This window comes from Arachis duranensis, chromosome 9 (assembly GCF_000817695.3).
Source record: "Arachis duranensis cultivar V14167 chromosome 9, aradu.V14167.gnm2.J7QH, whole genome shotgun sequence".
Classification (NCBI taxonomy): Eukaryota; Viridiplantae; Streptophyta; class Magnoliopsida; order Fabales; family Fabaceae; genus Arachis; species Arachis duranensis.
Window position 1 is genome coordinate 112,882,544 of NC_029780.3, and position 15,334 is coordinate 112,897,877.

Genomic DNA, 15,334 nt, shown 5'->3' on the forward strand with positions numbered 1-15,334 from the left:
GTAATATAAAAGAGAGAAAAGATTTTTATTGTCAAATCTCTCTGTTAAAAACTTCAGCCATCTAATATTATTAATAGACATCCATCTCACAACAAAATCTATATTAGTAGTAAAAATATGTGTGAGTGCGTGTGTTGTGTAATATATAAGATGAAAAGAAAAAAAAAAGGGTCAGCATTTGGATGACATGTGACGTGGACTTGAATGGAATTATCAAGTTCTAACAATAAAAATAGAATAACCATCAAATTTGAGAACTATCATTGTATGTGCCAATCCTTGAAAATTCTGAGTGTATCAAAAGTTATTACTTATATTAAAATACATAAATTTTATTTTTATTGATAGATTTACACCCTACATGGCAGCATTGTGGCATGGACGGTGGCAGCATATTCCAATTCTGATACTACTATATGGAAAAAGCGTGCGAGTGTAATTACAAAATTGCCCCAACTATTTCCGGTGACATTAATAGTCAATTGCTGACCTCTAACCGCGGTCAACTGTCCTCGGCCATGGAGCTCGCCTCTCTGAAATTGCAATCGCAGAGGCTCTTCTTGTCTCAACTGAGGAGTCAAAGTCAAAGAAAGAAAGTGGTGGTGGTCACGGCCAAGAGAAGGTCAAACATCGAAGGTGTGAGCGACGAGTTGAATGCCATCGCTTCTCAGAACTTGGACTTGGCACCCTCTCGCAGAATGGTCCGTGCTGCTTTCCTACCGGTGCACCAGCACCTCGACCATTACTTGTTCAAGGTTACCTTACCACCTTCTCTTCTTTTCATCGTCTTCAATTTCATCTTCACCACCACTCATCTCCTTTTTCGCTGTCATGTTAGGCTGCTCCTCCTGGGATCAGAACTCAAGAGTGGTATGAAACGAATTCCAGGGGATTCGAAATTTTCTGCAAAAGCTATTTTCAGAACTAGTTAATTTAGAGATTGAGATTAGGGTTCAAAATTCTGTTCAGGTCTTGCCAAGAGAATTGCTGCTTCTGGATATGCTGTTTATGCTATGGATTACCCAGGTTTTGGCCTTTCTGAAGGCTTACATGGTTACATTCCAAAATTTGATGATCTGGTTGATGATGTTATAGAACAATACGCAAAAATCAAAGGTTGGACATACTCTTAATTGGTTCTTTTGATATAATCATTTCAATTTTTAGAAAGTGCCATAATGTTGTCACCAGATATATCTTTGTATTTCAATTGACAGCAAAGCCTGAGGTTAGACAGTTGCCTGGATTTCTATTGGGGCAGTCAATGGGTGGAGCCATTGCCCTTAAAGTTCATTTGAAGGAACCAAATAATTGGGATGGGGTAATCCTTGTAGCACCAATGTGTAAAGTAAGCTCATCCCTCTGTATATATAGCACTTGAGTTAATTGTTAACCAGCTTCATTAGTTTCAACTTCTGAATTCGTTTCAAAGTTTGATGATACCTTTGGAACTCTATTTTGTAGTACTATTGATAGTTTAATATTTTGTATCTTATTCAATGGACTGCAAAATTCTGTGCCTACAATAAACTTTGTCCGACTCAACATTTGAAGGATTCCTATACCAGTTTGTATGAAAATGGAATTATTTTCATCAGAGGCATGGCCTTTGGTGATTTTATTATTGTTTATATCAGAATACAAGTGTGATTTTGTGCTGTTGTTTGGATGTTAAGATTGCAGAAGAAATGTTACCATCTAAGGCAGTTTTGAAGGCATTGGATCTTTTGTCTTATGTGATGCCAAAGGCAAAACTGTTCCCATACAAAGATTTATCCGCATTGACATTCAGAGAACCAGGCAAGAGAAAAGTGGTTCGTTAACTCTGTCATCAACCCTTCAATTCTTCAATGCTTACAAAATAAAATGATTCTTCACTAACTTATATTCCTTAAAATATGTATCTGCTAATAATTGTTTCTTGTGCAGGCCAACTACAATGTTCTATCTTATGATGATCCAACAAGACTCAAAACTGGCATGGAACTCTTAAGTGCCACACAGGATATTGAGTCACAACTGCATAAGGTTTCGGCTCCATTGTTGATTCTTCATGGATCAGAAGACAAGGTGACAGATCCATTGGTTAGCCAATTTCTTTATGAGAAAGCTTCTAGTAAGGATAAGATTATGAAGATTTATGAAGGAGGTTACCATGGCATTTTGGAAGGGGAACCTGATGACAGAATTTTTGCTGTCCATAATGACATTATTTCATGGCTTGATTCTAGATGTTAAGTTAATTGAGTAGGCAATTATTTATATATATATACCTTCTAGGAAAAAAGTTAATTCAGTTGACTTCATTCTATTGGCATTGTAGTAATATGGACACCTCTCCATTTGTTGAGAGGATACATCAGCAATAAATTCATCAACAATATATGGTATAGTCTATGGTGGCCACAAGTTTTGGTGTCTATGGTGGGTATGGATTTCACAAAATGATATTTTCAACCAAATAAAATGAAAAATTGAAGCATGTTTTAGTTTTATTAATAAATAATGACATGTTTATGAGTGTAAATAAAAGAAAAAAATTAGACTATTTATCATATTTTTTGACAAAAAAATGATCTATCGTTTTTTCTCGTCGTCGGAAATGAAATCGCTACCAATGCCCAAAATTTAAAAAATGATAGTATCTAAAAATACTTATATTGCATTAATTTTTTTTTCACGTTAATAAATAATTATTTATATCTTTTATTTTTAACTAAAATAATCATTTTATTCTGCAATAAAAATTTTGAAGTCTAAAGTTACTGTTATTAATTAAATTTTAATATTAGTAAAGTGAAATTTAAAATTATTAATTACAAAAAAGAAAAGTATAAGTAGATAATGAAAATATTAATGCAATGTAAGTATTTTTAGATACTATCATTTTTTAAATTTTGGGCATTGGTAGCGACTTCATTTCCAACGACGAGAGAAAACGATAGATCATTTTTTTGTCAAGAAATATGATAAATGGTCTAATTTTTTTCTTTTATTTACACTCATAAACATGTCATTATTTATTAATAGAACTGAAAAAGGCTTTAATTTTTTATTTTATTTGGTTAAAAATATCATTTTATAAAATCCATAATCACCATAGACACCAAAACTTATGGCCACCATAGACTACACCTAATAGTTAATGTGTTTTTTTCTAGTATAGATTTTAATTTTTAAAATTTTAAATAACAAATTGGGCCTTTAAATTTATGTTGAAATATTTTTGTTTCACCATAAAACAAATCAGACGATATGATTTGCACATTTAAAATTTTTTTTAATATTAAAATACAAATTTAACTTTCAAATTTGCATGTTTTAGAAAATTTAAAATAGTATGAGAAACCTGAGTATAAAAACAATACTAACTGAGTGACTAACATGTGTTATGGTGTTACAGCAGTGAAACTGTGAAAGTGTATAAAAAATTAAAATGTTGCCAGCTAATCTGTAAGTAATTTGTATCATTGATCCAGAAATAGAAATATATAAATTAAGTTCACTAATTTACCCAATGAAAATTACATTGGTGAAATTCGCTTTAGTTTTGGAATTTGGGATAGGCAAGTTTTATCAACAAAGTCCGAGTTCAAATAGAATTAGGTCTCCTCGTCCAAGTGCTTTTTTTTTTTATATAAGATTGGGTGGCTTGAACTCACATTCTATATCATCTGAATTATACTCCGTTAGCTCTCATCTAAGTGTTTATCGTTGAGCAAATTGGAAAAAAAAAATCAAATTTTTACAGTAACATTAATATTAATTAATAAATGTTAACATTATATTATATTAGTCCCCAAATTTTGAGTTAATTCGGGCTTGGATCAGTTCATAGGTTGCTTTCGGGTCGGGGTTTAAGCGAACGAGATCGGCAGAAGAAGGTTTGGTGGACGTGGTGACTCCCATCTGCGACTTGGGACTCACTTGATTGCTGCATCTTCATCATCGTCATCATCAACAATGTCACTTCTTAATCAGCTCTTTAACAGAGGTGTTTTCGCCACTCGCTGGTGATTTCCCCCACTTCTCTCACCTTTTACTGACTGATTCTGTTCTTCAAAGATCAAATTTTGACATATATCCATGCTTTATTACTCGATTTGAGTATTGAGATTCGCCCCCTCTTTCCTTTGTATATCTGTAAATCGTGCATTACAGTTTATCAAATTCAGATTATAATAAACATTCAGGGCTGGTAGTTGGATTTGAGTGGATGCTTTTGCAATTTATTATATGGATACTCTTCATTCTGTAACAACCCTAAACACGATGCTTGTTGATCTTGGTAATCTGTAGTAAAACATGTCTTACCCTGTCGATCTCGCGTATTAAGATGCTGCAAAACAAGAGAGATGCGCAACTGAAGCAAATGCGCAAGGAGATTTCCCAATTCCTGCAGGCTGGCCAAGAGGCAATTGCTAGAATTCGGGTAATTGTTCAGTGTTTCATAACGCTTGTTAATTTTATTTCTATCTTAGCTCACTCTGCATTTTCTTTGCTGTTTGTTTGATTGCATTGATTTAAATAGGTGGAGCATATCATTCGAGAACAAAATGTATGGGAGGCATATGAAATTTTAGAGTTATTCTGTGAATTTGTTCTTGCTCGTGTACCTATAATTGAGAGCCAGAAGTAAGTCCATACAAATCTAAGTATTTGTGCTTATTGGACGGTGTGTTTTCTTTTTAGTTAGCTTACATGAAGTTAGTTTAAACTATAATCATACATGAAGATAAGTGCTCATGGATATTTTTTCTTTGATATCTGAAAATCTCTACATAACAGGGAGTGCCCGCCAGAATTGCGAGAAGCCATTGCTAGTTTAATTTTTGCTGCCCCTAGATGTTCAGATGTGCCAGACTTATTGCACGTCAAGAACTTATTCACCTCTAAATATGGAAAGGAGTTTGTATCTGCAGTATCCGAACTTCGTCCTGATTCTGGCGTGAACCGCATGGTGAAATATTTTCAGTTTTCGTTTCTTAATAGTGAACATATATCGTTATATTGGAGTATTAGCTGTTGCTTACTATCATCATTCGATTTGTTCTCTTGATATTATTATTTCAGATAATTGAGAAGCTCTCTGTTAGTGCTCCACCTGGAGAAGTAAAGCTCAAGGTCTTGAGGGATATTGCTAAAGAATATAACATAACATGGGATTCTTCTAAAACTGAGGCAGAATTTAGGAAAAATCATGAAGATCTCCTGGTAGTGTTATCATTGGAGCTCCCAATTATTTCTTCTTTTGTTGTTGTTTATTGTTTTAATACTAGTGTCATTAATGGTGAATAGCATTTATATGACGATTAAGCTGTCACTTGTTTACCTTTGTTCACAACTGACTCCAAAATTTATTGCAAATTTCCTTCTAACCTTGGGAGAGTACTTGGTTCTTCGTGAGTAATTCTGGAAGGGGAATTAAGAAGTTACTCTTGCTGTTGAGAGTACTTTCCTGAATTCTTTCCATGCATTTGCTGGGTTTTTGATATTAATATGTTTCATTTAGGGTTTTTCATTTGCTGGGTTTTTGTTTCATTTCTGCTTTTTCTTCATTTTTGTTTATGGTTTTCTTCTAGGGTGGAGCAAAACATGTTGATATTGGATCTGCCGTTTCTCATACTCCTAGGAAAAAAGGAACTAGTAATTCATCATCTTCTAATACAGAATATTCCATCAAGTCCATGCGTAACAAGCAAGAACAAAAACACCTTGAAGCTCCTAGGCCTTCTACCAATGATTATTGGATGAATACGAATGAAATTGAACAGTCCCTCAACTATACTAAGGTTCCCACTACTGATGCCAAAAGAGAGACAAGGCCGCAGTCCTCTGATGTATTGGAGAAGGCTCAAGCGGCCATTGCTTATGCAGAGCGTGCATCCGCTGCTGCTCGTGCTGCGGCTGCACTAGTTTACAATGATTTTGGCTCACTAAAGCTGGATGGTAAATCTTCATAGTTCAAAACGAATGAACATTGTCAGAGATCTTAAAGCCAGAACAACTTTATATCGAAATGCCAACGAGGAGAGATGTTCCTCCTTGTGGTTATAAGGTTAGTTATTCTATATTGTACATCTAGGATTTGTAAATGTATACATTGTAATAGAATGGAATACACAGCTTGCTTGAATCCATCCTGATTCTTTGCTACTGCAAATGTGCATAAGATGATTTTATTGATACCATGTAATTTTGAACAGCAGTTTTATGTTGGCAATAAGTGTGCGCATTTATGAGCTGTAGCATAAACAAAAGCGTGAGAAATTGTAGTGGTTATATTGAGCCTGAGATGGTGCAGGTGTAATAACAGTACAACACCACCATATGTATTTGGTAATCGGTATGAATCTTGAAGAAGACAAGAGTGAAAGCTAACTTCCTGAGATGAGACTGTTATCAATCACCAATGCAGCTACTTTTCTCCTTCCATGGAACAAGATGGGCCAACTAGTAGGTCAGAAAATAAAAAAAGGAAATACAGTGAACTGGCTGTAAAGATAGGCCCAAAAATACATTGCTTTAACCAGCAATCCAGTCAACTTAAAAAAATATCAACGGATCAATATTTTGGCTTTTAAGTTTAGAAAATATTAAGAACACTATTTTTAATAAAAAAATAATGAAAAGCTCGTTAATGTTGTTGGCTCAGATATAAGACCAATATAAGAAAAAATGTTCAAATTTATTTGTTTTCATCATTATCTTTTACTAATATTAAAAGGAATAACCCCTTGGTACTAAGAAATTTTATAAGGATAGGTTTTTAAACATACTAGAAGCAATTGGTGTTTTTCCTCATGTATTTCTTTAAATTTTCATGCAGATTTTATTGAAATTGCATTTTTATAGGGTAGTTTCTATTTAATTTTCTTTTTCTCTGGACTTAATGCCCCATTTTCTATCCAAAAAAACATAGCAACTTTGAATTGAGAATGAGAGAAATTGGTGCACAAAAAAAAATTGAAAAAAAGGAAAGTATATGTATAAAATAAAGTTAAGTGATGGGAAGTTGTGATTTGGTAGAAAAGAAGAGGAGAAGAAAGGGGGTGGCATGATTGGGTGAGAGAGGCACCAAAAGAGGAGAGGTGGCAGGAGCAGAGAGTCAGAAGAACCAAAACATTCTTGTTGGCATTCCCGAACAGCATTGAGCTAGCCAGCATCACCCTATTGACCACACAATGCAACCAAGCTAAAAGGGTGAGCCCTTCTCTCTCTCTCTCTTTCTCAGGCTGAACCCTAGGGCTCCCTACATACTAGCTTTCACATAATTAAGAGCACCCTATATAATATACATGTATGTAGCCCCCTTTACATGCTACTACCACACCTCTACCTATCTATGTATCTATATCTATCTACATCATCATCATCATGATCCCATCCAGTTTATACACTTAGCCGCAGAGATTTCTCTCAGCAGGCACCAAGATATTCATTTTTATACTTTTCTTATTTATTATTTATTATATGTATGTAATGCAACTATGCACTCTCGTCTCATCATCATCAGATTCAGTCACCAGCTACCTAGCTCATAAATCACAATTATGAAGCACAACCCTCTCTCTTCTCTCATCTGATGCAATTCTCCAATATTACACATATGCATGAAACTTCATCAGCAAACAGTTCTGTGAGAGAGCCACACTTATAGCCGTACAGTTATATATTCATTCAATAGTGTGTGTGTGAGAGAGAGAGAGTACAGTGCGTGTTTGTGTGTGACAAAGATGTAACGTTGGGTAGCAGGGAGGGGAACTAATAATAAGGACAGAAGTGAACAAGACCGGACCAGTAAAACAAAAGGAAAATGGGATAATGGTATGCCATGAATGACACTACTTTCACTATGACCAAATGCGAAGAAACAAGTTAATTAGGGATAGATAACATACTTTTATTTGCATTGCATTCCTAGCATATCTTAACATGGACCTTATCTGCTTTTCGGTATAATGGAATAAAAACGTAAAAATTATTATTATTATTATTAAACTTGTAAATAATGTGTATATTGTATATGCTTTTTTTTTTTTACTTATTTATCACTGTTTTTATAACTAATTATTAAACTATCACTGTTTTTTTTTTATCATTTACTAGAAGAGTGAATATAAAATAACATTTAATTGAATATTTTAATTTAGATTACATATATTAATTGGGAAATATAATATATGATTATGTAATGTATTTAATAAAAACATAATATATAATAAGTAGTAGTTTGGTCTACTAGTACTCAAGTTGTTCTCTATTCTTCAAATTCTGTATTTAAATTCCATCCATAGAGAAAAAAAAAACTATATTGTATATAATTCTTTTAATTTTTTAATTTAAAAAAATTCATTTTTATCCTTCATTTAAAGTTATAATGCATAGATTTTGATATTATAATATTATTACATTTGCATATATAAGTTTTCTCTTTCCATTTATTTACGAAGAATTATGATACGTTGCCCCTCTCCGTGGTCCTTCTTCACTTTTCATGTCCTTTATGATTTGTTTAGCTTGCTCGCACTCTCATCCAACCCATACAATTTCAACACCTAATAATTCACTTTTCATGTCCTTCTTCACTTTTCATGTCCATTCATTCATTCTCACCCACCTAATAATTCAAACACCAAATACATATATTTAGAATAAATTACCATTTGTACTCATAAAAGATATAGAAACTAAAAAATATACTTATATAAGAATAAAAGAACAATTATAACTATAAAAGATGATCTCTGTATCTGTTATGATACTTTTGGCACACAAAAATCATCTTTTGTTATTACAATTGTTATTTTATTCTTATATAGATACATTTATCAGCGTTCTGTATCTTTTATGAATATAAATGATAATTTATTCTATATATTTATTAAAAATTTTTTAAGTATACCTATAAACCGATGTTTCAGTAATTTTTAACTGTTGATCTTAATTATATATATATAGTTTTACTACTAGAAGAAGTGACGGTCAAAAAGAGAAAGAGGATACCGAATTCGATAGTCCCAAAACGTTTGGACCATTAAATGGTCCTATAATAAAACATATTTTTTTAAGTTTTTTAATAACTGTTAAATAATCTTTTTCTAATTTTAATTATAAATTAACTCCATCTATTTTATTTAATTATAAAAACTATTTTTTATTTTATAAATTATTATTTTATCATTCATCTATCATAATAAAAAACAAAAAGTAATAATGAATTAGATCTTCGATTGATCGTAATAATTTTTTGGCAATCCTAATCGATTAAAAGTTTATCTTTTGATCCGTTACATCCCTGGAGCGTTTGTCGTGTTTCAGAGAGAATCAATCGATTGGATTAACAAAACAATCGATTGAATTTTAGGTTTTTCATAACTCAGTCGATTGGATTGAGTTTCAGATTATCACAAAACAATGGATTAAAATTGCAAGGCAGTATGGTTTTCACAAAAATCAACTGATTGGTCATATTACTCAATCGATTGAATGATGACTAGAATGTAGATTTTTTTTTATAATTCAATCGATTGTTTATATTACCCAATCGATTGAAAGCTTCAAAGCAACTTGAGGCCTCATAATTCAATTAATTGGTTGTGTTGTCCAATCGATTGAAGTTTGTACGTGACTAATGGTATATTCCAATTCAATCGATTGGAATGTGACGTAAATAAGTTTTTTTCTGCATTCAATCGATTGGTAAGATAATCCAATCGATTGAATTTTGAATTGCGCTATATATTAAACCTGGTAACCATGCATATTCAGACTCTCTCCCCGTTTTAAAACATAACATCACCATTTATGCACCTCTCTTCTTTCTCTAAATTCAAAAAGCTTCTCTCTTCTTCTTCTCCAGTCTCACCAACATCCACTCCAAACTACATACATATTATTAATCCTCATCCAAATCCTTACAAAATCCACCAAACCAATATCCCCAAAATGGCCAAAACTAATAACGCCAAAAGAGTTAGGGTTGATGGTGAAAGTTCTGCATCTGCCAGACTAGTTGCTTCATCCCATTACATGGCAAGGTGGATGCCGTCTCCAAGGGCATTGAACAACTATGTGAAGAAGTTCGAGTCATGGGCAATTGTTCCTCCCAGATACATAACAACCGAGTTCATTCATGATAGACATTATAATTTGGTCTGGAATGCTTTGCAAACACAGCATTTGACTGATTTTGTACAAACTAAGGATGACTATTATCCGCACTTGGTTAGGGTTGTTTATAGTACTTTAAATTATGTTGTTCCTGAAACTGATGAAGAGGACGAGGAAGTAATGCCGCTGATTGAGTTTGATTTAGGGTCACGGCATTATAGAGTTACTTTGAAACAATTAGTTGAACAATGGAATTTAGTTTATCATGGGACAAAATTTGCTGAAGGTATTGTGGCAGATGAGGAATGGGGTGAATATAATAGATTGGTTGGTTTGTAGAGTTTGCAGTATGAGAATCCACATATGAATGCTAGAGGTAATATAAGTTGCAGTGGTTTGGATAATGAGTAGAGTATATTGATGTATTTGTTTTTATACATGTTGATTCCAAGAAAACATAATCATGGAATCTTGTTTAACGAATATATTCTAATGCCTTGGGCTACGGTGACTGGAAAGGAGATAAACTAGCCTTATTCTATAGTTCATCATATGCTTGAAATGAAGAAAGAAAAATTAAGTGTTGGTTTTGGATATGCTTGCCAATGGACTAAGATTTTCAAATGACTTGGAATTGACTTGAGTGAAGAAAAAAGTATCATCTTGAGTAATGTAGTCAAAATTGATGACAGCACTCTAAGACAGATGGAAAGAGATCCGGATGCCCAAGGACCTCAGATCCAAGGACAACCACAAGACCCTAAGGTGCAAGCACAATTCCAGAAACTTCCACCATCACCGCTTCTTTCGCCAACAATACGAGATTTGATGGATGAATTATGAAGCATAAGATTATATATGGAGGGGCAATTTGCTGATATGAGGCAGTGTCAAGACAGGCAAACTGAAGCTATCAATCGTCAAGAAAAAACAATTGATCTTCTATACACTAATCTAGGCATCACAAGCCCAAGGGGCATCATCCCAAGGCCTAGACCATGAAGAAAATGTGTCGAAGAATAAAGAAAATCCGTTTCAGGGTCTTGAAATTGTTTCAGTTGTTCTTGAAATCAATTGATATGCATTCAATCGATTGAATTAGGAAACCAATCGATTGAAGAATGCTTGCAATCAGGAGTAATTTGTATGCATTCAATCGATTGTTATGTTAGTGAAATCGATTGATGTATTGTCAATTGCCGATTGTTTTGTTAGTGCAATCGATTGATGTATTGTTAATTGCTGATTCAATCGATTATTTTGTTAGTGCAATCGATTGAAGTATCCTTATTTACTGATTCAATCGATTGTTTTGTTAATGAAATTGATTGAAGTATCTAAAATATTTTGTTTCAATCGTTTGGTAAGTGCTTGAACACGTATAATGCTATTCAACTAGTTTAATTAATTATTAGTGATTCATCTAATCTTATTATTATTATTATTTGAGTATTTATCTACTTAAAAATAATTATAGATAAGATATAATCATATGAATTAATAAAATTTACTTTATTAAATTGTAAAATAAAAATCAAGATAAAATTCAATTTGTATTTTAATTTTAACCAAAAATAAGATAACATAAAAAAATTTTAGAGTTGTTCACTTAATTTAAAAGTTTAAAAAAGATAGAATTAAAATTTGGTTATCTTTATTGGGTGTATATATATGTGCTTATTCCGAATAAATTTACTCATATGATATTCTTCAGTTGATAATAATCATGGATATTCCTTCTAACGAAGATTTAGTCCCTAATTATGGATGTAATACACAGAATCTGTCACTGGCTACAGATTGTGATCTTATCACATTTGATTTTGGTGATCAAATTGGAACTACAATTCCTAATGTTAAGGTAAGACGTAATGGGCTTTTAATTTTTAGTAGAATATATTATGAGTAATTTAATCTATTATGTTTTCTTTCTACAGGATGACCTAGTTATCAATGACGATGTTATTCAAAACAAGGATCTAAATAAAAGTAAAGAATTGTCTAGTAAAGTAGAAGAGGTCCTCCTTAACATGCATGTAATTTAATTTGGCAAATAGTAATGTAATTTATATTATGTAATACATTTTATATATTATAAACATTTTTAGGCTATTAGTTGTGATTAGAGAAATTTTTGTCTTATTCCATTGACAATCTCATCAGAATAACCATCACTCTTTTTGTATTTTTTCATTTATATGAAATTATTTGACCTAAAATGTTTGCAGTCAATGAGAGTTATAAACATGACTCGGGACGAAAAAATTGATAAAATTCTTGAATCTGTAAGCTACATTGAGACAATGATATCACAACTGAGTCTGAACAATGATTTCAAGACTCCGACTAAACTTTTTTTTACAAAAGACACGTCCATTCTCAAATAGATTGAAGGCTAAGATTTTGGATATTAATAGTCATACTGCTATGTCAGACGATGAGGATGATCTTATTGAACTGGACAAGAGGACTTTCACTCACGATGATGCGTTCAACATCAAAATCAATATGGACAAACCAGTATCCCCAACTATAAGAGCTGCAACAAAAAAGAAAAATATATCAAAGGTATATGCATGTTTAGTAAAATTCATGCATCATATTTTTTATTAGTATATTCCTAACATGATAATAAATGTTTATTGACCTATTATTTTTCTTAGGGTAAGACTATTATGGGACACAAAAAATTACCGTTCACTCTCCCAGCTGGAGTTAGAAAGCCAAAGATTGAACCCAAATCATTCAATAAATCCAAGACGTCTTATACACTAAGCCAACCCACAAAAGACTATAGAAGACCTGTTTATTTCTTTTCCATCACCAACGTAATTACCTTTTAGGCACCAATTTTAAATTATCTAATTTGTTATGAGTAGTGTTAATTAACTATCTAGTCTACAATGAGTATTGCTAATACTCTTGTGTTAAACCTTGTAGTCACTGAAGTGTAAATTTATGCCAACTCCAACCATGCGTCTTTTGGAAGATCAGATAAAGGCCTGTGCATATGCATTTTCAGCCTCGCTAGATCCATCGTAAGTTATTTTGATATTATCCGTCTTGTCGATCAATGAAGATCCATCTAATGTGTTTTGATTTTTAATTGAGATATTGAAAACTTGTGGTAACAGACACAATCAGAGCTACAAGATCAGACTTTGATCATTTTCTACTTGACAGACCCATTACGGATAAGGTACACAAATCATCTATTAATTAATTTACATTTGCATGAAATTTTTCACTCCTGAAAAAATAGCCACTGTGAGGGGAGACCAAAAACTGACAAGAAGATGTTACAATGAAAGCTTGAACCTACGAGGGTACTCGAAAGGGAATGAGATCAATACCATAGAGCTCAGAGTTGTTTGAGTTTGGGAGAAACTATGACCTCGACCTGAAGGAAGGATTGAGAAAGTTCAAATCATGGATGAAGTCGGGAAGACAACAAACGTAGGAGCTAACTTAGAGCAACAGTTAAAGGAAGAACTTGTTAAACTCCTACGAAACAATTCTGACCTCTTTGTTTGGAAAGCTTCCAACATGCCTGAAATTCACACTGACCTCTTGACATAGAAGCTCTCAATCTATCTTAGCTTATGACTTGCTGATGCGTGAGCATCTTTTCTATCTTTTTCTAGTGAATTTGCATCTAATTTGTTAAGTTTAATTAAGAATTAAATATATTTAGTCACTATGGATGCTATTTTGAATTTTGTACAATTTTATTTATTTTAGGTAGCATTCGGCTTGATCCATCAATCCTCGTGGGATCGACCCTTACTCACGTAAGTTATTACTTGGTACGACCCGGTGCACTTGCCGGTTAGTTTGTGGGTTGTAAAATACTGCACCAAGTTTTTGGCGTCGTTACCTGGGATTGACTGTGATTAACAACTATTAGTTGTTTGATTGCTTAGATTAGGCGTTTTATTTTTAATTTTATTAAAATCTATTTTTTTAAAAAAATATTTTTTCTCTTATTCTACGTGAACCCCCTCCCCCTGTTTCGTTTTAATTTTTTTTCTTTTATTACTTGATTTTCAAAAAAAAATATATTTTAATTAAAAAGTCAAAACCAAAAAAACTTCAATGCTCCATGTTCCAACTATCTAGAGCCACCACCTCCATATTCATATCAAGAACCACCATCTCAATATTCATATCAAGAACCATCATCTTTCTATCCATGTCAAGAACCATCATCTTTCTACCCATACCAAGAGTCACCATCTTCCTATTCATATCAAGAACCATCACCTCCTTCTTATGCATATCAAGAGCCACAATCTCCTTATTCATCTCAAATACCATCAGATCTTGAGCTCCTCATGAAAGAATTCCTACATGATATAAAGACGAGTATAAAAAATGTAGAGAATTATGTGCAGACGATGATCAAGAACCAGGAAGGGGAACAAGTAAATTCCTTCCCAAGAGATACAATGCAAGATCCTATAGAAGAAAGTGAGAAAATCAATCAAAGGAGTTTATACTCCAGTGAATTAGAGAACTTTCCACCCTCACATATGGAAGAAGAGGAAGATGCACAACCTCCCATGCCCTTGGTAAGCAATGAAGAAGGGATTGAATTAGAAGAAAACTACCAAGAAGAAGTTGAAATTGAGGAAGCTTGCAAAGAAGTGGAAGAATTCAAAGAAGAACACAAGGGAGTAAAGCTTGCAAGACCTCTTCTAAAGCCATCACCATCCAATACAATATTTAAGTGGGTAAAATTCCTATCCTTAACTTTTGCTTTCCCACTTGAATATGGGCTACTAGAGACGGATGCTCAATTTAGAGCTCTTTGTGGCATTAAGAGTAAGAGGAAGATGGTTAGTGGCAAGAGATGTCAACCAAGGTTCAATATGGCTGCATGCTTGATGAGCGGATAATTTGTACGCTTTTTGGCATTGTTTTTAGTATGTTTTTAGTATATTTTAGTTAGTTTTTAGTATATTTTTATTAGTTTTTAGTTAAAATTCACTTTTCTGGACTTTACTATGAGTTTGTGTGTTTTTCGGTAATTTCAGGTATTATCTGGCTGAAATTGAGGGTCCTGAGCAAAAATCTGATTCAGAGACTGAAAAGGACTGCAGATGCTGTTGGATTCTGACCTCCCTGCACTCGAAGTGGATTTTCTGGAGCTACAGAAGCCCAATTGGCGCGCTCTCAACGGCATTGGAAAGTAGACATCCTGGGCTTTCCAGCAATATAT

General features: G+C 33.1%; 2 protein-coding genes across 2 annotated transcripts; both read left to right on the plus strand.

Annotated features, from left to right (window-relative positions):
- Window positions 1-395: 395 nt before the first annotated feature.
- On the plus strand, window positions 396-2,412 carry LOC107467592 (caffeoylshikimate esterase-like). The gene is given in 6 exon segments (XM_016086730.3): window positions 396-755; window positions 839-951; window positions 953-1,116; window positions 1,218-1,348; window positions 1,677-1,814; window positions 1,930-2,412. Coding segments are annotated over 6 exon segments (1,194 nt in total). The 5' UTR covers window positions 396-416; the 3' UTR covers window positions 2,239-2,412.
- Window positions 2,413-3,707: 1,295 nt separating this feature from the next.
- LOC107467524 (uncharacterized) lies at window positions 3,708-6,381 on the plus strand. Its single transcript, XM_016086646.3, has 6 exons — window positions 3,708-4,013; window positions 4,300-4,432; window positions 4,532-4,635; window positions 4,789-4,960; window positions 5,074-5,214; window positions 5,583-6,381. Exons 1-6 carry the CDS (start codon window positions 3,964-3,966, stop codon window positions 5,961-5,963), a joined length of 981 nt encoding a protein of 326 aa, XP_015942132.1. The 5' UTR covers window positions 3,708-3,963; the 3' UTR covers window positions 5,964-6,381.
- Window positions 6,382-15,334: the final 8,953 nt, after the last annotated feature.